At 41.5% G+C, this 26,279-nt stretch overlaps 1 protein-coding gene across 5 annotated transcripts in view; it reads right to left on the bottom strand.

The window, feature by feature from the left end:
- The window catches only part of LOC123982815 (sodium/hydrogen exchanger 9-like), a 97,094-nt gene that overhangs the window by 15,379 nt on the left and 55,436 nt on the right, over nt 1-26,279 (bottom strand). For 3 of the 5 annotated variants that reach the window (XM_046068713.1, XM_046068687.1, XM_046068704.1), the window contains 6 exons: nt 24,465-24,603; nt 23,359-23,464; nt 20,343-20,431; nt 18,959-19,072; nt 15,876-15,987; nt 14,783-14,936 (listed from right to left, as the gene is read on the bottom strand). In XM_046068713.1, coding sequence (XP_045924669.1) covers nt 14,783-14,936; nt 15,876-15,987; nt 18,959-19,072; nt 20,343-20,431; nt 23,359-23,464; nt 24,465-24,603 — 714 coding nt within the window. Of the gene's footprint in view, nt 1-2,043; nt 2,144-7,829; nt 7,923-14,782; nt 14,937-15,875; nt 15,988-18,958; nt 19,073-20,342; nt 20,432-23,358; nt 23,465-24,464; nt 24,604-26,279 lie in introns of those variants that run through there. The other 2 variants (XM_046068698.1, XM_046068695.1) reach the window with 2 other exon arrangements.

Below are 26,279 nucleotides of genomic sequence, written 5' to 3'. Positions count from 1 at the left end.
ATATTGCTGCTAGTCATGACTTGAGGCCAACTTCTCACAAACCCAGTAATAATCATCACATTGACTTTTTCACTACATTGAAAATGCGTAATAATACAACTTGTTATTTAAATGTACTGAATTCTTTCGTTTAGGTAAAAGTGAGTGGTATACTTTGCTATCTTCTTCCACTGGTTTGTTTTCCCTGGTGTCATATCATTAAGGAATTTGGATCCAACTGTACTACATCTATGATAAGATTAAATTAAATAATACTGTATCATATCTGTGTACTGGTTTGCCTCTCCTTACATTTTGTCTATGTGTCAACTGCTGGACAGAAAGACGTCCTTCTACCATGGGAGCTGACAGCCATCTGTGTTTCAAACAGTGTCAATTTAGTAGGAGTCTTTTAGCATTTCACCCAGTTGGATCCCTGTCGATAGCCAAGGACAGTTGGGAGCAGAAGAGGCTGTGGGAGCCGAAGATGTTATTATCACACAGAATTCATTTCCCTCCTCACAGTGTTCACTGGAACATCTCAGCATGACACAGGGAAATGGGCTAAATTGAGTCTAGTGGAGTTAGCTGGATATGGTGCATGGCAAGAATGGGCTGCCAAGGAGGACAAAATGTTTCTTCCAAATAACACATCAGACTGTTTTTACATTTTCTTTAAAGGTTCAGTGTGTAATGTTTCTGAGGATGTATTGACAGAAGAACCATATCTATGTTATCAGTGGTGTAAAGATCTTACATAATGAACCGTTATGTTCTTATTACCTTAGAATGAGCCATTTCTATCTACATACACTGTGGGTCCTGTTACATGGATGTCACCATGTTACGCTGCCTTGTTTCTACAGTAGCCGTAAACGGGCAAACAGTTTCATCACTACGTTCTTCTTCTTCTTGTAGAATTCTGGTAGTGTAGACACTCGTCACTATGTTGAACACGTTTGTTTGAAGAAGAAGAAGAAGAAGAAGTAATAATATACAGCTGTAGTTGGCAAATAAGTTTTGCATCGGAGCGATTTTTTTTTATCCATTAGATGGTGGTTGAGAACATAAGACATAAAATTTAAAATGCAGTTTAACATTGTTCGGTTAGCTCAGTTGGTAAAGCACGAGACTCTCACCTAGAAGGTTGTGTGTTCAATTCCATGTTGGGACAAAGTGTTGTTCCCTATGTCACATGCTCACAATAAAGCATGCGTTGCAGTGTGTGTTCTGGAGTTTGATCAGCATCCATCAACCTACGGACACTTTTACATTTCCCCAGTATCTCAACGCAGAGGAAATTCTTGTTCTCCTGACGGCTATTTCAGAGGTGTGTCAAGCAGGCTACAGACTCTTTTTAATGTCGTACAGAATTTTAGTAAGTAAAAGTTCTCAATTCAACTTCAAATAAAGCATTTCTTGCACTTTTATTTTCAAAACCACAAAAGAGGAAGTGATTTGTGAGTAACTGTTGCTGTCATGACTGAGATCTATTTCAGCACTGTTAATTTGTTGCCACTATGACAGCACCTTAATCTGGCCACGGGCCAGTTTTGGCGAGGGTCCATAATCACGGAGAAATTAATATGTTTACATTGTCAATGTTTGTATAAACTTCATCGATTATGTGGTTTAAAATTGACTGTGGTGCAGAAACAGTGACAATGTTTCACACTATTGGCTTATTGGTTATCGGTCAGTGGCCAAGTCACAATAACATATGGTTTTAGTGAATAATTAAGTAAATAGTATAATGTCTTAATATATCTATCTAAAGAAACCTAATTTCTTGACTGACTACTCTCTGCTGTCTCAGATGTTGTGTCAGCCACCGTAGCTACCTAGAGGTGAGCTTGCAACCCTAGTTACCACAAAATCTTACACACTTAACTGTTAAAACACATTATATTTAGTGATGGTTGTTTTATTTTTTCGTAGTAAAATGAGTTAATTACTGTTTCGACAGTATCTCAACTCCAAATCAAAGACCGAAATCTTTCATTTATTCACCCAAATTACTTTGATCCAGCTTTTTTAGATGAAACAGTGTGAAAAAATGCTTACCCTCTGTAGACATCAGTGCTCTCACAGGAATGAGAGCTGAGTTATTACTCTTGAAGAAAGGAGCTCCAACCACCAGCTTTGGACGTGCAGATTTACTGCCCTTAAGGAATAATAACATAACTTTTGACAAATATAGTACTTGGCAGCTATATTACTAGCTCTCAAGCTCTGCCCAAGTCAAACTTACACCACTGGCATAGAAACAAAGGCATGCATTGCAAATGTGTAGCTATTCAAATTCTTTCCATATGCATTGTAATTGGAAAATAATGCTCTATGACATATTTTAGGAACACTGAAGCAAATCCATGTTGTATTTACCTCCTCAGTAGTCTAGATTTTGCCATCAGAAAGAAATATGAATTATTGTGTGAAAGGGGAAGCAGTGCACAAAACTGGACATCTATGCCAAAGTCTCTCACAAATGCAGTCGGGTCCTTGCTGAATTTCTCTAAAAGCTCAAGCTGTTTAATGACTGTTAATGACTAGCAAAGTGTTTGATGAAAATATATAATAGGCCGTTGCATTACTGCTCGCTGGTGTGTGTTTGTGCACAGCGAACTGGGAAATCATAATGAAAAGGGATGTGGTCAGTAAAAACCACCCAAGTTGTTGTTGAAGCTTTAAATAACTGGACTCGTCGGATGGCACAAATTGTTCATAATTGTGGCACAGAACAAATCCCCTCTTATGTCCTCCTAACCCTTCCTTCCTTCTTCCTTTTCCTCACTGTTGCCAAAACATCTTCAAGGATATGAGCTCTAATGCCTCCTCTTTTGGTGACTCTGAGAGATGTATTGATGCTGTTTTTGGTTGACATACTTGGACAGTGCAATCTTTTTATTGTAAATCAAGGGCAGTGTCTGCTGGCACCAGCTGGATATATCAGGAGAATCTTAGAGAAAGGACTTAGTGGCATGTGGATTAACATAACGAGGCAGTTACAACTGTAGCCTGTTTTTTGTTTTATATGTGGCAATGGGCTAATGGCTCATTGCTTCCTTCTACAGAGCTCACTGGAGGGATTTCCTTGTCTTTTGACAGGAAAACAGGACAACACTGGCCTGCTTATGTATTTTGGGCGTCACCTCGCGCTTAATAGAGGCATGTAAATTAAACCTGCACTGGATGGAGACTGGAGTAAGGACACTGTGACTACTGTGTACCTTCTATTGTTTTCAAGGAGAGTGACACAGGTAGGATAGCAAGAGATGACAGGAGTGGTGAAAAGATAAGGAAAATGTCTGTTTCCAAAGTCTGGATAGTCGGGTCTGGATGGCCATTAGTCGAATCTCTCTGACAAATCAGATGAAGGGTCAAACCACTGTCTCACACCCCCCAGGCATGAAGCTGGTATACTGTCAAGTCTGTAGATGCGCAGATGCATGTTTTGCAGCTGCACAAGTGGTCTGTAATATTTGATTTTGGGTTCTGACAAGGGTATCATCACCCGACTATCTCCCACCTGCTCACTCTTCAGCTGCCTCATCACCTCCTCTCTCGCGTATGCACACCTTCTTCACAATGCTGCTGCTGTGGGGGATATTGTTCTCTATATGTAGGTGCTGATGAAATTTTGAGGCGAGTGGTGAATTATTTAAGAGGGAGGATTATGAAAGCAGTTTCTTGGCGCATTGCTAGCGGGTATGAATCAATATGAGCCCTCCCCACCACCACCACCACCACCTCCTCCTCCTCCCCACCACCACCACCACCTCCTCCTCCCCATTTTTTCTCCCTGAAACCACAGACCTTCTGAACAGAAGTTCAGACACATGGCCACGAGACACAGCAGACTGGACAGCCAGATGCACTGTGCCTGTGTGTGTAAGAGGCTCGATGAAATACAGTACATGAGAAAGCCAGTTAGAGAGAGAGGATGGGATTGTGTATTTGTGTGTGTCTGTGTCTGAGATAGACAGAAGGGCCTAATTCACACTGACCACATACACAGGAACAGATGGCCAACTCATGGCCTGCCAAGTCTATTCTTCTTTTCCTGTGGTTGTGCCTGGAGGCGAGGGTCTGCAGCCCAAGTCAGAAGGGGTAGAAAACAGACACACAGATGTATGTATACACACAACCCTACATTTCTATGGTGAAGTCTGACTCGTAGCTATTTACCAGTTATGTAACAGTTTCACACAGTTGCCTTCAATGAAGATTTGATTTCATGGACTTGATCTGTGCCGTGCCAATGCTCGGAGGCTTTCAAGACTGAATAAATGACTGTCTTCCAGCAATCACTCTCTCGTTTCACTTGATTGTCTCATATTGAGTTAGTCTACATCCATTTTTCTCTGTATTCCCCACCTCTCTATGTGTGCCCATTCTGCTGAACCATTAAATCTGCCTCTCTTTTTTCATCTGTGCATTGGGAGTCCATGTTTGGCCAACGCTGTTGTTCTCTCTCTGGCCAATGATTTCCTGCCTCGAGAACAAGCAGTTGGGACCAAACAAGAACCACCTCAGGGAGCTTGGATTTCACAGCCCCAACCAAAGAAAAATGGACAGGTTTCAACCTTGTGGTGAACTTAACATTCAGGGCAGAGCGGATCATCATTCATGAGACGGGCAGATATCACAAATGGCTCACAAGGATGACACGGCGTTACCTTGACGGGTACTTAGTTTGCATGTGCCTTAACAATGACAGGGAGTGGAGGAAGTCACCAGACGAAAAAAAAAGCAATAGATCAGTGTCTAAAGAGACGAATGCTTCCTCTCAAGCTGTTGAGCCTAAAGGATTTTTCATAGACTGGGTCTTGTTGGAACAAAGTCCGTCAGGGCAAGGAATACTAGGAATACATCAGAAGATCAGACAAACTCCCAGTTTTAACAAACTTAGTAGGAAGTCAAAAATTGCGTGTAAATGTCCATTATATTTTGCAGACCAAATTTCTGGTGGGGCTCCAGGGATGGCAATAGCAGTAGGCCGGTTTGGTTTAGAATGAAATATCTCAGCAACTATAAGGCGCAGGCTAGTAGACAACAACCAGTCTACGGTCCTCGAAGTTTTCAAACAGTTTGGGCTGATTAATAAGAGTAGATAGCAACCTCTTTTAACTATACGTGTAAGCTGAGTGTCTGCAGAGTATGTTTTTAGATGTGGAGCTCCCTGGAGCTCTGCCCTCCTGCAGCCAAGACACGCCTATATGGTGTATGCCTTTAGCTGAACCTAAGTAAAATGCTTTCATAACTGGTAGGAATGAAAGCCAAACAAAAATAACCAGGTTGTAAAAAAAACCAAAAAAAAAACCAATAGAAAAATGAACTTGATGCAAAGGATTTTTTTTTTTATCTTTTCAGTCCTCCAGTTTTCCTTCTCTATCTTCCCCTCCAATGTTCTTTCTGTTAATTCTTCAAGAGGCAGAGGGCTGAAATTATAGAGGACTAAAAATAATGGCTCTATAAATAAGAGGTGCCCATTGAGAGTGATTGAGAGGCTAGGTCGCTAGGCAGCTAGGGATGCTGGGTAAGTTGGATTCATTAGCGCTCTCCGCTTCCAAAGAGTAGCCTCCACAACTCTCCTACACAAACACACGGCATGGTTTGCTCGTAAACAACACACACACAGATGCAGCATTGGGATCCAGAGTGTTTCAAGCATACTTTCTATCTCTACCTCCGCAGCTCTCTGCAGTGTTGCAAATTTAGCCCCATCAGTACCATCCATCAGCCCTCATTACCAATTTCCCGTTCCCTCGGAGGACTCCATGCGGACCACATTCTTAAAGCACTGTTCATCCACCAGCAGAGTGGGAAAATGTGTGTGCGTGTGCATTTGTGTGCGTTTGCATTTATGCATGTGTGAGAGACCGCGCAGCACAGTCTCTCCGTGTCTGTTTTATTATTCATACTCATGTGTGGATCCTCTTTCAGCCCACAGACACCTGCCAGAGACACACAAAGCACATACAGCACATACTGATGTTCTGGCCATATTTTCTCTTCCACCTTTCTCCCTCTCTGGTGCTCTGCTGAGACTTTCTTTTAACAATAACCTCAAAAATACTCCTCAACAAACAGCTTTGGATCTGTGTATCCATTTGCATATGAGATTCACGCTAAATTCCCTGGCTCCCCATTTAGACCATCTATCTGCCCTCATACACCCACACAAGTAGACTCACATACGCACAAGTGGGCACTTTTATTACCCTGATGCTCTTATTAATGTCCCTCGTCCTCCCTCTCCGTATTGACGTCACATCCATTAGGCCGTGCCTCTGGGATTCATGGTGGAGGCTGGAGCACACTACTCTAATGTACGAGACCCCCGTCCAGAGTCAATCTCCGCCTGATAAACTCACCGTATTGGCTGATCTGACAGACGCGGTTACCACGGCAATCTGTTCAGCCTCTCCGCACACTGCCACGACTATCAATCCACTGTGGGAGGGAACCCATTGAACTGTGTGTCAGAGGGGAGAGTGGTGCGTTAACAGTAGCACAAGCACTCTGTGAGCTCTCACGCTCTCACCTTTTTTTATTGTCTGCACACATAGACACACAAACACGCACACAACTCAACTATCAAGAGGGGACTATCTGTATCTGGTGCCACAGAGAGTAACCCTGACAGGCTAATGTGAAGAGATAACGTTTCACGTCTGATGATAATCAGAATCATAACTCACCGGCCTCTCCCAGCCTCCATTTTTCTCATTATGTTCCAACAGCAACATCCTCAATTAGGGTCTCACATATTCAGGGAACAAGCCTGTTTTCAGACAATGAATATAGCACTAATATAGCATAGGGGAAAAGAGCCCTGACTGACTCTTTTCCCCTGCATGAATATAGAATGAGTGTGAAGTACATAGGCAACTCCAGCCTTAGCAAAACAGAGTCAGCTACAGTTGAGTGGTGAAAATGCTGTGCTGCCTGGCGTAGACAGAAATGGCAAATGACGGCTTGGGGTCATGCCGTTTTGGAGCTGAGAGCCCCTGCCGGATGAAGACAGGCGGAATTTTGATGGCAAAGCCTTTTCCCTGACTGCGAAGAGAACCGTCTTAAATGTTAAAATGAAGCTCGTTCTTTGACACTGAGGAGACATAATCAATGGTCGGTGCGGCTGGCTGAACTTGCAGGGCTCCGCTGTGACTTAAAACCTAAACCCTGTCGCCAACTGGAGCTGAGCTCAGTGTAATGAGAAATGAGACTTAACTTTCAGTATAGCAAGAATCACCCAAGGAGGAACGGGAGAAGAAGAAAAGTGTGGAAGAAAACAAGAGAGAGAGACTAAAAGAACTGCAGGTTGTTTTGATAAATAACATCGACAAAGTGTTCTGGGAACAGTATTATAGCTCCAATCCATCACCGGATCATCAGGCTACATTAATAATGAATGTGTTTTGTAGACATAAAAAGTTCAGCGTACAAATAAGACAGATGCATTTTGCTTGACAAATTGGACCAACAGAGAGGCAGTCACCTGACCCCCACCTGATCCATAGATGATACATCGATACATTTAAAATGCTATTTGAACAACAATGACTGTTTACATTAAAGAATATTTTACATTTTTATAGCAAGAAAGAAATGCACGTGTTACTTGTCCAAGTTCCAAAGTCATCCCTTGCTGTACATTGGTTTTCTAATTCACACATATCTTATATTTTCCCATTTCCTTCTGTTACAAAGCAATCAACAATGATATACAAATGAAAGAGGTGTTTCTCTTTTTCTCTCTCTCTTCCTCCTGTCTTATTGTCTCCTAACCTTATCAGCAGGGGCAAACCTATATAGAAGCCATTCATCTTTGGAATCCTTTGAAGTATCTTCCATCCAATCAGGTTGACATCTTTTTATTATGGGTAGTGTGTACATGAGGGTATGTTGGTGACTTTCCTCCCTCCTTCAGTCTGCCATGCCTATATATTAGGAGAGAGGAGGTGTGTATGTTTTTGTGTGTGAGGCCTTATTCATGTATTACACAGTCCCCACAAATGAAAAACGTTATTAAAGCTCCACAGGCAGATGGATCAAAATAGAGTGAGTGAGTGAGCGATAAGGGGTCAATGGGGCATGAAGTAGAGTGAGTGACATCAGAGACATAGTTTTTCACCAGTCCATCTGTTCACTCAAAACAAACAGGCCAGTCATTAGCCAGACTCCAGCTGTTATGTCTTAGCCTCCAAGTTTTGAACACTGCTCATTTATATGTGCATGCACACGCACACACAGACAGTGACACACACATAGAGACGTACTACAGCAGAGAGCAAGGCCTGCCTGTCCTACACTAGTTGCCCTCAGAAGATGACATATTTTGAAATTACATCATCCCATTGTCTTTCCATCACTCTCACTCCATGGAGGATGCAAATTAAGCCATGCTTTTAGCTAAGTGCTACCATCAGCATGCTAACTAGGTCAGTGTGACAATGCTACCATGCTGATTTTGTCATCTTAGTTTAGCCAGTTAGCGTGCTAATATTTCCTGATTGCACAGTGCAGCTTAGGTTGATGGGAATGTCATCATGGTCATGAACTGAACTGGCCCCCGTGATGGTGCCATATGAAAAGTCAAAGCCGGGATCATCAAAGTCATTCATATTTCTCCTCTCTTAAATATCTGTAGCAAACTTTAAGGCAAGCGATCCAGTACTTAGTCAAGATATTGCACACCAAAAATGTCAACCTGCTGATGACACTAGATGAATGGGCAGGGGATCACCAATGTCAGTAGTGTTCATCCTCTCGGGAACATGAATGCCTGTATAATAATGACATGGCAATCTGTCCAGTAGTTTGGTCCATACTGAAATATCTTACAAAGTGCTGGCCCGACCAACCTCACCATCTGACTGATGCACTAAAGTGGCTATAAATCTACACAGAACACAGTGTCTGCCCTTTCCATGACATTAAGTAAGAATGGAAAGCAGTAATGTTGTTCAAATATATAGCAAAGCAATGAACTGCAGTAAACACAGAGCAGAGGCAGTAAGTCCATAGACCTTGTGGTTTCTACTCTACAGCTGCAGCTACCACTAATAATAGATAAGCACAAATGCTAAAAGCAAAATAAAACTATTAGCCTGTGCTGGGCTGAGGAAAAATAATGATATTCAAACTGAGAGGGCTTGAAGAGGACATGACTGGCCAACGTTCAAAGCCTAGGGGCCCCAGACTGTTCACTGTGACTGGGTCTCAGATCTCCCCAGGGGTGCCCTGCCACCTTCAGCCCTCATCAAAGCCAAGGAGACAGACCGAGACTGTGAACCAGCAGAGTGACATTGCGTGTGCGCTCGTGATACTGCTTGGGCAGGGAGTTAGACGGGCAAAAGAAAAAACAAACACAACTGACTAGTTTAGTCTGTTGAAAGCCGCTGTCAATTTGGGACACTTAAGATATGAGTCTTTATTATTAATTAGTTTATATTTTGGGTGTATGACTCGTGATTTTCACAAAAGCTTCCATTTATCTGGGCTTCAGACAAACAGCGTTCCTATATTACACTTTAAACTAATACTACAGTAATGTAAAGACTTATACAGCCTTAAGGAGAGATCATATCAACATCATCAGTCACTGTTGACCAATCACAAATAGTGGCTTTGAACACAGAAACAAACACAGGGCTGTTTTCCATGCTGGTATGAAGCTGGTGGAGGCACAAAAAGTGGCAGATTGCACAGAGTGGTTGGATGCACACACACATAAGCCTCTTCAATATCACAAAACCTCTTTTGTGTATTTTTTTGTCCTCTGATAAAACCTAACACAAATTATTCAACAAGGTTTTTCCCCAAAATATTAGTAGAACAACGTGACTGGCTATTTCCAGAACAGGGCTGCTCTGCAACAACTCTCCGGAGCCAAGTTCAACAGCGTATGTGCCAAAATACTCTTTTATTAATAAAAACACAGCTTTGCGTGTTTTGACATGAAATCTTAATATTAAGTCCATCAATAATTAGCTCATTAGCAACAGGTGTGGAGCAACTTGCTATACACAAATTAACACAACCTACATTAGTACATTATATAAAACCAAAATCTCTTAAATTAACACATATTCTCCAAAGATTAAATATAAGATTATTTAAAAAAAGAATCCTATCCCATAACATTTGGCTAAATGCACATGATTATCACTATAAGCAGGGGGAAGACTGAGTAAGGTATTGGTCATACTTAACGATAAACCCACCCTGCCCTTTTCCAGAGTGTGCTGCACTGCACCACGATTGAGCTTTTACCTTTGGGCATCAAAACTTCAATATAAGTTGGTATATAAGTAGCTTGCATTTGAACTTAAATAATCAACCTGCTTATGTTCATTTTCTCATAATTTCTTTCACTTTAGACATTTCTCTAGGATGGGTATAATCTGTTCCAGAGTTTGTTTTTGCCTCCTGCAGAGTAAAACTACCATAGCTGTGGGGGTTTGTGCATTGGAAAGCAAATGTCCCTGGAGGAAGAGATTGGTCTTAAGCAATAACCATGACAAAGCAGAGGAGAGAACGATACCAGAAGAAAAATTACGTTTTATTTCTAGACAGTATGTCAATGATTACTATCAATTGCACAATAAAGGAAAAACGTATTTTCGTGCAGTTCCATGTATTTTGTGCATGACGAAACTCTGGTGTGTGCAATAATGTGCCTTGAAATTGAGACTGAAATGGAGAGGAAAAGAGAGGAGGAGAAGCAGACAGTCCTGGATTTAAAAGTACATTTTGTCTAGTGTCTGACTGAACAGTGAGTTGACTGAAAAAGGAGGCTTTTTTTTTTTTTTACTCGTCTGGTTTGAGCCTTAACCGTCTATCTAAACATGAAGCACATTAATTTCACATTACAGTCTGACAGATATCCTTCACAGCTCAGCTCTCCCCTCTGTATGGCATGCCTTTCTGAGTGTGTATAAATGTGTTTGTGTATGCATGGGGCTGGCTGTTAGAGTCTTAAAACAGCTGAATGGTGAAACAAACAATGCCATTCTATATTACCATGATTTGTTTTCCTTCCTTTCCTTCTTGAAGCTTGGAAACTTTGTTTTGTAGGACAGTTCTAGATTATTGGCTTACGGAGGGCAGGGGTGATAGTGATAAAACCAGCAGATGTACCAGACTGAAAAAGTTGACAAAGGGAAAGTCGATAGTTCAGTCAGTTTGTCTGTTAGTTTGTATGTCTGCAGCACAAACCTGATGAACAAGAACAAATCCATCTTCAGTATTTTTATTGGAACTACTCACAAATTGGATACATCAGACTAAATAATCATTACCATTTTCTGTCTACAGTGTGTGGCCCTCACAGCACCGCACATATACACCCAGTGATACCAGCTTTCTTGAACAAATTCCACAAAGTGGAAACAAAAGAGATTTCACTACCTCTTTTTCTTTTATGTGAAGCCTGCAGTTGTAGGTCTTTTGTTGTAGCTATAGGGGTAAAAAAAAATTTTACCGAAGTAATTTCACACAGAGTACTACTTTCAAAGACTCCTCCACAAAACCATTTCAGAGATGAAATGGAAGTTAAATTTGCTTCAGGTGAAGAGATGTAATGTATTATTCACCAAAATGAAGTCTTTCAAAGTTGCTACTTGTCCTTTTGCTTCATACAATCGGATGAGGGTGGAAGTAGAGTTGGGAGCTTGGGAAGTGAGGAAAACAGAGCTATTCTCTCAAACATGACAGCCCTGAAGGCTCCACGCAGTGTACTGTGATGGGCTCCAGAATATGGAATGAATGCCCACAAAGACAGCAGTGTCATGGGGATTGAAATATGCAGTCAAAAAAGCAGGTGCGATGTTCAGGACAGATATCCACAGATGCACTTTCATGCATGTGTAAGGAGTATAGTTAAATGTAAATGCTCTATATTTGTATAGAGCATTTCTAGCCCCCCCACAGCATGGGAGTGCTTTTGGTCACAGGAATATTTATCAATATGCACTGTTTTATATTTCAATGTTTTGGGAACTTTGTGTTATTTGGAACGTGTATGAACGTGAATGCTGTATGGAAATAATTAGTGTTTTAAACATAACTCCCAATAAAAGTCAACATTTACACAGTAAATATTGCCAAAATATGGACATTCGTCTGGTATATTTAAAAAGAAAAAAAGTTTGATAACTGTTGTATTTTAGTTTATTTTCATCAAATTTACAGTTACAATTGCATTCCAGGTGTATTAAAGATGATGAAGATTATAATCTGTTTGATGATGATTTTGATTATTGTTTATTGCATTCAAAATGTAGCTTTTTTACCAGGCGAGGATGAAAATATTATATTTTTCTTTATTGCATCTACATTTAGTCGGTAATGGTAAAATAAATATGTTAATTTAGATGTCAATAGATGTATATTCCATAGCTTCTGACCTTTCAAATGAGACCAGACTTTTGCATCTAAGCCTAATGGTTGAGGAGTTATTCCTGATTCATTGTAGGTATGTTATTGTAGGTTTTTCCTGGAAAAAGGTGGCAGTTACCAACAGGCCCCACAAACCAATTTTCTTCTTAAATTTTCAACATTCCTTTGTGAGGACAATCTTTATTTGTGTTTTGTTTGTGCTTTTCTCATTCACTTCAAGGGGCTGTGCTCTGCTGGAAAAAGCTGATGTCACAATTTCCACTTACCAATCCAGATTTAACAATATAGGAATCAGACTGTGTTGACATTTGTTGAGTTGTTTTACTTACGTGTTGCCAGGAAGATGCTAAACTGACAAAAAACACAACCACACAGTCCTGAAGAAGCAGATTTGGTTGTTAAACTTGATGGATAATTTCTAACTGGATTTTATCCTCACTTTAAAGTCACCATCCACTTTCAACACAACACAATTCTTAATCGTGAATTCTTACACAATTAAGTCTTGGTGAAGACAGGACCGAGAACAGATCAAAAACTCCTTAAGCTGCTCAACTGACACAGAACAAGAGACCCGTGTTTGTGGACACAAATCCAGTGCCCTGGGGGATTTTACAGAGATATTGGTTCTTTGTTTGGTTCATAAACGTCTAAACGTATTATAATGAAACGAAGCTTATTTGGCTATAAAAGCTCAAACAAACAACTTGGCAGATTGAATCACCAAAGCCAATCTGCAATTCATTAACAACAGAGCAGCTGCAGGTTTTGTTTCACATCACAAATTGCTTTTTGTAGCTCTGAGAGAGGGGGTTTTAATGTTCAAAAATCAAGGAGGGTGCACTTTTGGATATGTATATTTAATGTTTTTATTTCAATACATTTTATAAATATCCAAAATCTCTTCATTTGGGTAATATCCATGTTTTATTGAACTCAGTTTTGCTCTTTTATAAACCAGTTTTTTGTTTCTCACAAGTACTTTTATTTTCTTCTTCTATTCTTCTATAGAATAGAAGACATTTGCTTTTTCTGCACTGATATATTCTCCATCCATCGTCAACCGCTTATCCTGCACACAGGGGGGCTGGAGCCAATCCCAGCTGACATCGGGCGAAAGGCGGGGTACACCCTGGACAGGTCGCCAGTCCATCGCAGGGCCACACATAGACAAATGACAACTACTGATATATTCTATACATACATTTTTTTCTTACAATTATATTAGGCTTCACTGACAGACTGAATACCACTGTAGATTCAACAGCACTGCCTCGAAAGACTGTGGGAGTCAATTATACCACTGTGATCTGGGCCATAGATTACTCTTTAATAATATAAGTATCTAATTACTGCCATGCATCCTTCACGCCTCTTCTGCACTCCTTAATCATTATCACCCACTGGCCTCGAATCACAGCACGCAGACTTGAATAGAAATAACAGCACTGTAGTATAGATCTCTAATTAATTTTTGTCTTTATTCCTTCTGTCTTTTTGTCATCACTCATTGACTTGAGTTCACCTGATCACACTTTATTTACGGACAGTGCCATAGGACTGAGCCACGTGTTGAGGCTGGAAGTTACGCCATTTGTCTGCATCGTGTCCAGCTTTTTGTTGCTCTTCATGTCAGGTACTCGCTGGGGCAGATGGTTACGGTTAAGGAGTTTATATTACTCTTTAGTTCTTATCCTGTGTCCATACTAGTTTATATTAGAACTTTTACTTGGATATTTATCTGTCCTTATTCCTTTGAGATGGGCATGTGAGGCAAAATTGTCATTAGGTTCTTTTGTCTTTCAGATTGAACAGCCCATGTGTGTCTTTTCTCACCCCATATATGGTGATAAATGCAACCTTTAAGTTTCAAGAAATAAAGCTTTGTTCAGGGATTTCTGAAGTTTCGTGGATTATTCTATGCATTTTGATCGGATACCCATGGTGATAGCAAACTTTTTATTTTGAAGCACTCACTATTCATTCTTATTACATAGCTGCAGTTGTATACATGGGCTTATGTGTACAGCTTCGCTAAGTGTATTTTAATGTTATCTACTCTGTAACATGTTTCTTGGGACCTGTTGCCTTTGCCACACGCAAAAGCTGTGCAAGTCATTAATAGAGGGCAGAGCTGGGGCAGACACACAGAGCTAAGTGCCTGCGTAGGGCAGTAGCAGCAATTCAAGGAGGGAGAGGCAGAATTCAAACATGCAGAGAAAAGATATACAAAGAGCTGTTGCATGTCAAGTGGGCTGAATACTTCATGTGACAGTCTAATCAAGCTGTGTCTGTCTGTGAAACCACAAATGAAAGAAATGGACAGATGGAGAGATGGGATGATAGGTTTGACTTGCATCACACTGACTGTGTCGCTCTGCGAGGTGTTAGCACTGACCTGATGTCCAGACAGCGCAGCATGGGGTCGACAGCCGTGCCCAGCACACAGATGGTGAAGACGACCAGCAGCAGAGTGGTGGTGAAGATGGTGCGCCTCACTTCTGTGGATGTGTCTCTTAAAGCCAGGCTAAATGCCACAGCCCCCCTTAAACCTGAGAGCAGAGCAGACAAGTGTGAGCAAACAGCTGAATTACTGCCATCCATCAAACCACCAGACAACCATCTAGCAATCAATTATTTGAAAAAGGCAGGAGAGAGCTAACCAGTTAATAACCCTGTCCACAGGTAACACATTACACCATGACTATCACTATCATTGACCTGACCAGCAAGCATCCCCAAAACAAACTTCTAGATTGCTGTAGAGTGGTGACATAATACTTAAAGCCAAAACATTCCCACAGCAAATTCACGAGAAACAGATGGGGGAGGGGGTGGTAGAGTTTTGAAAAATAGCAAGACAAGGGCTTTTTAAAAAGAAACCTTCTTACGTAAGAGGTAAAGTGGGTCAGGCAGGCAGCGAAACATGCTGCTGCGGTACTACCCTACATCACTTCACATCAAACAGTCCTTTCTCCTGCACCATCAAACCATTCAGAGCGTCAACTATTAGTCTCAAACACTAAAGTGAAAGTGACAAAAACAGAAAAGGCTGAGAGTGGATTAAAAAAACGATAATCTACAATTCAGACAAAATCGATTAATGCAAAAACATCTCCTGTAATGAGGGTAGTGAATTATTATAAAGCCTGAGGGTGTCACCGGTCTTGTGTCCTCCCACACACATACACATACACATACACATAAACAGACTTCTTCCACAGGGGACACATTCTCCCATGATCCTCACTAATGCCATTAGCTGCAGGCAGTGGAGAGAATGGAATAATTAAAGAGTTTTAATAGGATAAATTAGAGTACAGGTTTTCAGTTTCTTGCAGCAATAACATCCCCAACACAACATTTATCAGCACAGCAGCCACAGATGTGCTAAGATATTTTTAGCAAGGTCCAACAAATGCGAAATGTTGCTACAAATGAAAGTAAATCACATGATCTTATAAGGTATCATGATCTTAGAGAAACAGTACCTGCAAACATCATGAAGTGCTGGAGCGTTCGAGGTATTTTGGCCGTGCGTCCCAGGTTTAGGAGGAATGACAATGGGTAGATGTTGCAGGCCCTTGATATAAAGATGGAGAGCTGTTCACGTTGCCCATTAAGGAGAATACTTATGACTGAGACACACTCACAGGCTGAAATGTGGGTATTTTTCTATGAAAATTCCAATGTCTTAGCATCATACTAGAAAGACTGACAGTCCTAGAGACATATTTTTGCAAGAAATGTACTGGTATTAAGCTGTTTGAGATTCAGTCTGGTAGTAAGTTATTATGGTCAGGGTTAGGGTAAATTATTGATAAGTTAAGGTTTTGCTTTATCCATTCTACAAAAGAAACCCCCTGGATGACTTCACAAAGTCTGATGCTTTTAATACATATCAGAGAAAATGGATGACAGTTAATTCCATACTAAATTCAAAAGTACAAATTCTTTGTGAGATCCGGCTGTTAGAGCACATCCATGAATATTAACAACATGCACACACATAAAAAAATAATCTCGTTTAGGATGCAAACACAGCAGTGTGGCACCATGCCGAGGCATGAAGCCAATCAGGCTCTTCCAGCTGTCTCTGCCCTCAACACGCACTTTGATGTTTCACATAGGATGGGACTGAATGCTAAGTGTCCTGGGCAGCAGTTAGGGAGAGAATATCTGTACAATAATCAGGGACACAGCTACCATCCAGAATACACTTAACATCTTTTGTAAGAATTTTAGAAGAAGTTACTGGAGCCCCTTATAACCTCCTAACCTAATTGAGCCTGTGTGAAGCCAGAGTGGTACCCAAGTTAAGGTTATAAAGCAGAGAAGGCTGGACTGGGACTTTTTACTAAAAAATGAATTTTGGTGCATAAAAATCATCTATGCAGACAGGTGCTCCTGCTTTATCATCAAGGGGACATGGGATTTTAGCTATTCTACAGTAAGTGCAAATATGACGCTTGGAATAATAAAGGGACCAATATCTTGGGCAGAGGACCTTAGTCTGACAGGGGCTATTACTAAAACAGAGCTCCCGTGCACCCTGCAGTCAATATTAGATCTTGTGCACCCTATGGATTTTTATAAGCAATATCCTTCTCCCAAAAGCAGTCATTTCTCTTTATCAAAGGCCTCTGAGCTATTTGAATGGAGGTAATTAAACACTTTCATCTCAGCCCCATTTCCACTAAAGCCCATCTCCATTGTCACTGGCAAAGGCTGTAAGCTACAGTGATTAAAATCTACTGCGTAACCAAAGAGCGATTAACAGGGTTGAATCACTCGGGTTATTCCATTTTTATAGACACTGTATTTGTACTATTTGGCACTGTACAAGAGGACTTCGATCTCCATTTATTCCTGTTTCTACATCCGGGTCAGCTTTCAGTTACAGAAGTCAGCCAGATTTTTTCACTCTAAGCTTTTGTTATGGAAGCACCATTGTGCTAAATAGGCTCAGTGTTCAAGTCAAACACTGGCAGCCCCTCATACTGAACATAAGCGCGCTGGAAAAATAATCTGCTCTGTCGACTCTTTCTCTGGCTCCTTTGACCCTATGGTGGAAGATGGATTGTAATAATAATTGCTGACCATCTGGGCACTGGACTGTGAAAGAACAACTCCTTGGAGTGCGGCCACTAGAGTCTCTCCTCAGGCATACGCTATGGTAATGTCAGCTCTCAGGCAAGGACAATTGCAGCCGTCGGGCTATTACTACCTCCGTTCCCCTCAGGAAGTCAAGCTGATGGATACAACAACTGCTGTAGATAGTTTAATTTAAACATGTGATGAGTATCATTAAGAGGCTTGTTGCTTTTTGATAACGTAACATGTATCGTGCCTGCATTGCATTCTGGTCTGTAGAGACTCCTGTCAGGGGAGAAACTAATGATAATCTTCTGTGGTGGATTTCTGCCTGCATTGTTTTTGAGTTTAGGTGCAAAATATTAAGTCTATAACTCTTGCTCTTTGATTCTAAGCAGTTTTCACCCTAAAATTAATATTTTCTCTTAATGTTTTATATGGCTGTATATTTTTCTTCTGTCCCATAACATTGAAGATACATTAAAGGTATCTGAATGTAATGCCAAACTGTCTACTAGGGCAGGAACTAATAAAAATGCATCCGTCAACTACTTTTAGTATATTTTATTTATTATATTTATTAGAGTATTTAATAAATCATTTAGTCTATACGATATCAGAACAAAAGTGAAAAATGCTCCTAAGCCTAAGTTGATGTCGTCTAATTGTTTTGTTTGAGAAACAGCCCAAAACTGAAGGATATTCAATAACATTGATATGAAACTGAAAGTAAATTTTTACAGTTGAGAAGCTGGGACCAGTGAAAGCTCAAACAAGATAAATATACAATCAAACAACATCTCGCTTTTCTGGGCAACAAAAGTGAATATGCATCACCAGTAGTGTTAAAAGCATTTTAGAGTGAATTTCCCCCTAATATTAACGAGATGGGAACACCATAAAGGACAGCAGGAGCCTTTTTCACTGGAGTTTCTAGAACTAATAACATTTAATCTTCAGCCTCAACAGGGATACGGTGGTTAATTCACAACAAATTAAAGTACTATAAGCTTATTTCAAGCGGGCAAACATCTTTACCCCACTGAGCTTTGCTAGAGAACGGAAAACAAGCAGCAGTAACAATAATTAAAGACCTATTTAAATTTATGTTTCACAGGCATTCCTCAGAGCAAATGCTGCACTGCAGCATCTTAATCTGCAGAGATGGTGATCATGGGAGACTGGCTGAATGGCTGAATGGCATTTGCAGAGCTCACCAGATCAAACCTAGTGCTGATGGTTCTTTTTTTTAAAGGACTGGGGAAATTACTGCACTGCACTGCAGCAGAGAGGCAAGATATAAAACAGCAAAAGCACTCTGGTCAAATAAGTGGCATATGATTGTGCAGATATGGATAATGGCAGAAGTTGGAAGGCACAGAACAAAACTAAACAGAACACATTTTCTGGGGTCTGAGCGGGATCCAAAGGCTGTACAGCAGGGAGTGAAGATGTTCCATCATATAACAGAAAAGGATACAAATGCCCCAGAAATGAAGAGGGCTTTGAAGACATGGTGAGGAAACGTCAACAATACATATCCCATGTAGCTGGAGATGAAAATCTCCCCCAGGAAGTTGAAGACTTCAAAGAGCTGCAAATTAAAAAAGGGATTGAGAGGATCACGAGGGAGAAGGTCATCCGAGATGGGGAGGAGTCCAGGGTGGATGGTGTGTGCATGTGTGCGTGTGTGTGTGTGTGTGTGTGTGTGTGTGCATAGGAAGGGTGAAAGTGAAGGACTCGGATCATATCTGAAATTAGTAAACAGGCTTAGATCTGTACAAGCATGACAAATCCAGGGTTGATATTATTCCCTGATCCTTTGAGGTAGCAACTGCAAACATCTACAACTCGAGGTCATAATGTGTTTGCATTTAGCACCAGACATGTTTTGTCATAATTTGCTTGCCGTTTGTGGAAACTTGGAAAGAATAAAAGAGTAGATCTAGATTGTGGACTTAAAAAGACTAATAATTTGTTCCTTTCTTGTGATACTTCCTGGTAGATGAATATTACAACTAATCAACTCAGTCGTACAGTTCCCGTAATGATCCCGGTCATATCAAAGAGCTTGGATGTCATTTACTGTCGATGAAAATAGAATTTGAATCATATTAATGAAATATTAATTAAGGCCCTTATGTTGTATCTGGATTCAATTAGAGCAGATGTTATGATTTCATTAATGATTTATTAATGTCTGTTTTTACCAGTTGCACCAGTTTTGGTTAAAGGCCTTGATAAAAAGCTATCTAATTGCATAAGTGTACCTTTTCCCTTAAGAGGCTTGCATCACAAGGCGTATAAGATGCCACAGGAAAAAAAGTCTCCTACTAGCTATTCAACTAGTGTCTGCAAACACTAAATCACTTTGTCTTTCCCTTTGAGCTGCATATGCTGTATAAATCATAAAAATGTAGCATTCTGCTAAGTAAACATCCTGCACCATGCACATGCATTGACTACTGCATAGCCAGTTCACTTTATAGGTAAAGGCTTCAACTGTGCTGCATAGCTTTTTAAAAGGCTTTTCTTTGATAAACAGTTATCTCCACTGTGGCACCGATAATGAATAATAAATGAATAGATGAGTATATGTGTGTACTTATGATTTATTTGCTTCTCTGTAAAGCTTGCCGGTATAGTATGACAGTCTGCTGGCCTCCATCTGCGCTCAGCCTTTTAAGCAGATAGCTGAAGACTGGCCTCCCACACAGACTCCCACTGGATATCCAGAGCAGTAATGGCAATTAATGATTGCTTGCGCACATACACAAGACACAAACATTGGCATCAAAAGGCAAGGTGAACAAAGTGAGTAGATGAACGATGAAATAGGGCTCAATCTTCCTCCATAAACCTACCTGCTTAGTCCTGGTCCTGCCCTCGGAGGATAAGTTGTGATGTGTGTACCTTGCCTGGCTCAAGCCACAAAACAGCACCGCCACAATACCTGAAAGATAAAGGAACATTCCAAAATTTAAAAGGGGCAACAACCAAACTGCCAGCAAAGTGTTAAACATCCATCGACATTTTGTGGAAAAAAACTCATAGAGGAGTGTTGTGTAGACAAAAGGGAGTTGTGCTGGTATCTAATTAGAACAATGTACGCAAAATTGCTTATACATGCACATATTATGTAATCACGCTGTGTGAGATGTGTGCTGGTTAACACACAGAGCATTGTGGCTTCTGCTACTGAGAAAATGCTAAAGGAAATTCTTTCATCATGGGAAAGTTATGTGTGAGTCTTTATCTGCATGGTTCAACCCAGCATTTTTTAATGGAAGCAGCTGAGTTCACAAGACAGAGATACAGTGACTTCCAGTGACTTTAGTTGATACTAGTTAACATGATTCTAAAATGTAAATGATGGTAAAATATAACAAATATTAACAGATGTATGTTAAGCGTTGCCCCAAAAGTGCAAGAATCAAATTGTACCCTCCTGGGTGCAGCTACTTCTGCATTCAAGTATAAAGTATGTGACACCAGATTAGCCCAACCCTGCATCCACCTTGTCCTGGTTCCAGTGAAGTCCAGCTGTATAAACAGCTTAATCAAGATGTACTGTACAATTCACTTCAAACATCCACATGTTTCTGGCCAAAGACTTTACTTTCATTTCTACTCTAGAGACATGAATCACTGTGAATGATAAATGCTAAAGGATGACATCATCACTCAAGATCGTGCCAGATGCGGAGGAGCAGAAATTTACAAAAGACAAACAAATGACAAGCCAAAGTACAAAAGGGAAAGAAAGGCAGCTCCACAGAGAGAGGAAACAGGGTGGAGGGAGTGATTAGGGCCCCTGCTGGTAAAGAGGAGGCTGACTGGAGCAGAGAGCTGGAATTTGAAACGCATAGCATGAAAGGTGGTTTGCTGCCTCATGCTTGCTTTGTTGCAGAAATTCAATTTCACATTTTTGCTCCCTCTACTTTGAGAACGAATCACAGAAGGTGGAAAAATGGGAAATTACTGTGATGGCTAGCAATAGTTAGAGGACAGGGCTGGCAGCCATAAATACAGCAGCCGAGAGAAGATAGCACCTGTGGTTCAGGCTGCTAAGTGAAGCCAGTCCATTACTCTCTCTCTTCACCATCCACCTTCACACTAGGATGCTGACCTGTACCTGCACTATGCTAGCTCCAGTAATCCCTGTTCACAATGTCCTTTCCAGCACTGTTCAACAAAGTCTAATGGAGCATGCCAGCATGGCAAATCTCATTCTGGTTTAGGGCAACAACATCCTCCTTGGTTTACATAACACTGGCAGAGGTAACACATCATCCACCATCCACAGAAAGACTATTCCACACAGGGCACTTGGCAACAGATGAGACGCATCCCATAATGAACAGTTTTGAGGGGCATAGGATTAATGATAGCGAGGCACCCTGTGAGGTTGAGGGTCATTAGGCACACCCTCACTAAACTCCAGCAATTAACAGAGACCAAAAGAACCTCGATTAACAAAGGATACCAGTGAGGAGTCCCATCGCTCACTGAGTGGATCTGTATGAGCTGCCGCTTCACCCCAAATTAACCATATAAGGCCTTTGAACAGAATAGCACTACACAGATTAATTGTGTAGGGTTTAATTTTGTACCCAGAATTTTGAATATTACAATAGCACTCAGTTTTAGATTACTGTGACAAAACATCAGCAGCAAAACAACACTGCAGGTTTGTAGTATTTTACATTTAGCCCTGTAATACATTAAACAGAAGTTGTATGTGCACTAAAAATACCCAAGGCTCTGCATCAGATATTGAGAATAACTGCCTAGGTTTTGCTGCCGTGTGCCTCCCACACTCTGCCACATTCAGAGCGGTGTACTTTATAAACAGGGCAGCTGGGTCCAATAGACAAAGGTTACGCTATTTCATTAAAACCATCTTCCTCCTCCACAGACTACAGGGAATACTGCCAAGTAAGATGGAGCACTACAACATCAGCTGAATGAGTGGACGTCCTCTGACACAATCAGGGCAGGAAGAACAACAACGCTAATGCGTGCATATGTACATTCATATTTCAGAATAACATTACCGGTCGACGAAGTAATAGATGAGGAAAATTCCAGGCAGCTGAGCCAAGCTACCTAAGATTTCAGATACTATGAATCAGTAAGAAAAAAACAAAAAACAATGAAATAAAGAGGCAACCTCCCCTTCATGAATAGTAACACAGGTCACGTGTTATTCATTTTTACATGAGACCTGAGCTCTTCTTGACTTTCCAGGAAACCTACACATACAGCAAGAATGCTATTATCCTATTATGGCTTGCTGTTATCTGTGGTACCGTCTCCAAACTAAAGGTAGGGACATGCACAAACAGAGGAAGGCGGACACCATTTTAAAATGAGTTATGGGGAGTGAGCCCAGAACGGGATTGGCACCTGCAGTTCCCTGTAGACTGGAGATGGCTTAACACTTTCTCATCTGTACACTACTGACTCGCTACAATGCCAAGGACACTCAGGTAAGATATGTGTGTGTATGTAAGGGAAGGCCATCTTCCGATACTGGTGTGGGTTAAATGACAAGAACGTTTTATCCGTTTTTGAGCAGGGAATTGCACAGGCAGTCATGTCCAGACAACAGCGAATGTGCACACATCACTTCCAGTTTTGTAGAGTGCCAATGGCCGCAGAGACGCCTTGAAGCAGCAGAGCTTGCGAGTCAAACAGCTGTTCGTGCCACTGATATTGTGGAGCAGCGAGTGACTCAGTGCATGCAGCTGAGCAGTGACCCCTGAGGGGGAAAGGGCAGCAGTTCACTAACAGGATTTGTATTCTGTTTGACCTCTTTGCTACCCAGGGCTCCGACATGGCCACACACACACAATATACAAGTCCTATAGCGCTCACCTGAAAGTCCACTGGCTTCAGCTGAGAGGAAGCTGCTCCAGGACAGCAGGAAGAAGACTGATGTTTCCAGCAGTGGATTCTCACACAGCCGAGTGAATTTGGTGAGGTGGAAAGATAGTTAAAGATATACAAGAAGACACTGATATAGTATTTAACACTTTGCATCAGGCTAATACACAGTTGGAACTGCAACTGCAATTAAAATGTGTGACTGTTGAGGCAGGCTACATGCACTCTCCAGTGCGACAGTATGCAAGCAGAAAAAGAGTGCAGTATCTGCAAACAAAAAACAATAGCAGAAGGTGCTCCCTAAGTACGAGGATTTTCCAGCAGTCCACATCCCTCTCCTGCTTTTTCGCTGTCCCATATCCCCTCTGGCAAAGCTTCCCTGTAAACTGTACAGAAAGTTTTTACACAGTGTACTTATAAAGAACGACACAGGTAGGGAGTTCTGTATTTGTGATAATCACACAGAAAGTGAGGATGAGTGGGGTTAAGCACTGTAAATATTACTATTTTAGGACTGATAATTATTTACAGTATGCTACTCTATTTCCCTAAACCCTCAAATGCCCTGTTGGCTTACAATAATGAAAATTTCCCAAATCTTCACTTGCTGTAATTACAGGTCGAGAGTAATTAAAAGATAACTGAACAACTGTACGCCAAAGTGAATCTAGTGTTTGAAGAGACAGCAAAAAAGAGCAAGCTGTTGCTATGGTTAGCATCAGCAAAATCTAATAATGCTCACTTTGTGATTTGCTTCGCACCCAGAGATTAGTCACTGTAAATAAGAGCTGAGCTGTGCCCCAAACCTCTCACGACACACCCTCATTTTTCATCCTAAAGATCAGAGAGAAATGCTGGACAACAGCGCAAGTCGAAACTTCATCGAAGGCTATTGGCTTGATTGACGACCTCTCTGCAACCATGTTGCATGAGCACTTGAGACGTGCCTGCGTTGCTTTCGTTGATAAAGGTGATCCAGCAGGGGTTTGTTAGAGAGGCAATTACCAAGTTGAGGATGTGGATAGATTGCAGGGGATACAGAGGTGATAATTGAGTTCCGGGTGCAGAGGCAGAGATGGGAGGGGATGAAAGGATATGAGGGCTGTGATGACTGTGAATATGAAACCCACAAGGAAGGAACCGCAAAGCACTCCAAGAAAATAACCAACAGAGAGGAGGAAGGTGGGGGCGTCGAAGGTGTGTCTGGCACCCATCTGGCTATAGGTGGTGATGGCACTGGAAGACAAATTGACACAACATACTGAAAAAAGGGCACACACCTGACAAAAGAGGCAAACTGTTAGGGAACAAAAAGAGGCCAATAGCACAATTACGACAAAAGTAAATATGAATTTTACAGATGCTGAAACATTAAAGCAACAGCATGGTTTATGGCTCTGAAACAAGTGCAGTCATCAGAAATATGGCCCACTAGGTTCTTGGTGTAAACCAGTCTGGAGCTGTGAGCATAAATTCACATGCTTATTATGCTGAGCTAAGCCTTTAAGTGTAATTTACTGGAGTCATTCCTAGGAATACAAGCCCTCCTTTAGAAGTTAAATCCTTCCCTGAAAAACAATCCATTCTGAATTATTTGCCCCGGACAAATCCCAGAGTGGGAAACAGAGGAAATACTATTGTTGTTCACAAAGACAGCAGGATCATGCTATTCAAACCCTATAAATATTTACTTTGAGGGGGGAGGGGAGAGACATCCACATGGAAGTCGTTGAGTGCAAAACGGGCCTCACAGGGAGAGGGAGGGAGCAATTGGAAGAGGGAGAGAGAAAGAGAGGGGGCCTGAGGTGAAGCAAGCAGAGACAGGCACCCATGCGAGTCGCTGATGGAGCTGGCTGCCTGTGTGGAATGACAGCACTTCTTCTCCCACCCCACCCAACAACCATGTAGTCCCCTAAGACTTTAACTGTTTTAAATTAATGTCAAACCAGCGAGTCAGCAAAAACAATGTGAAAGTGGTGGTTGTTGTTTTTACTTCCTACATTTAATGGGACAGACCTTCTGCAAGCCAGGGAAACTCCCAGAAACTTATTTTATTCTCCAGCTACCATCAAAATGGAAGGCATTAGATCCTTACAGTGTCAAAAAAATATGTCTGAACCCATAATGTATCTGCACTTTTCATGCTGTCAGGTTGAAATGAGCAAGCACACACCTGAACATGCCTTAATTTCCATAGCAAGAGGAGAAGAATCAATCAAGCTGTCTCTAATGAGCTCAGAAAACTGAAAAAGGTAAAATCCATTACCCTCTATGTGAAAGTAAAAACTCCAGTTGTGTTAGCACATTAAATTTGGCCACTAGCAACTCAGTCAGTGTGACCCTCTTGGGACTGTCTCTTCAGGCATCTCGGGTTGTTAACTACCAGTCAAAAATCTCAAGATGTCAACATTGGTCCTAGATTGAATGGTGATTGGGTCAGGGCTGCTGGAGCAGGACGTTTAGTGCCTGTGAGAGGGCACATCAGCGTAAGGTTGAGCTGCTCAGGGAGCTTGTTAAAATTCCAGTGCCAGGACCCCGCGTGGCTCACTAATAAGGGCCCGCTTTGTGTGTAGAGCCAGGGCGACCGGCAGGCTAGCGAGCCAGTCAAGTGACAGGAGGTGGCATGAAGGCTGGTCACGCCACTCCAGGAACAAATGCAGCACTATCTGACTGTTTGAGCGGGAAGACGTGCAGGCTCCTTCTTCAGCACTTCACTGTACACAGAGACAGCAGAGCCATGGCGCGAACACAAAATCTGCACACTCGCCTCCTTTTCTCTCCATCTGCCTGCTTGTCTGGGCCAATTTATGCGGCCGGAGAAAGAGATGTCAGAGTGTGCAAGTACTGTACATGTGATGTGTCAGTCTGTGTGAATGCAAAATGCAAATATGGACACATAACATATCCATGTC

The sequence above is a fragment of the Micropterus dolomieu genome, linkage group LG01 (genome assembly GCF_021292245.1).
Source record: "Micropterus dolomieu isolate WLL.071019.BEF.003 ecotype Adirondacks linkage group LG01, ASM2129224v1, whole genome shotgun sequence".
Classification (NCBI taxonomy): Eukaryota; Metazoa; Chordata; class Actinopteri; order Centrarchiformes; family Centrarchidae; genus Micropterus; species Micropterus dolomieu.
This window is presented reverse-complemented; position numbering and strand designations above follow the sequence as displayed.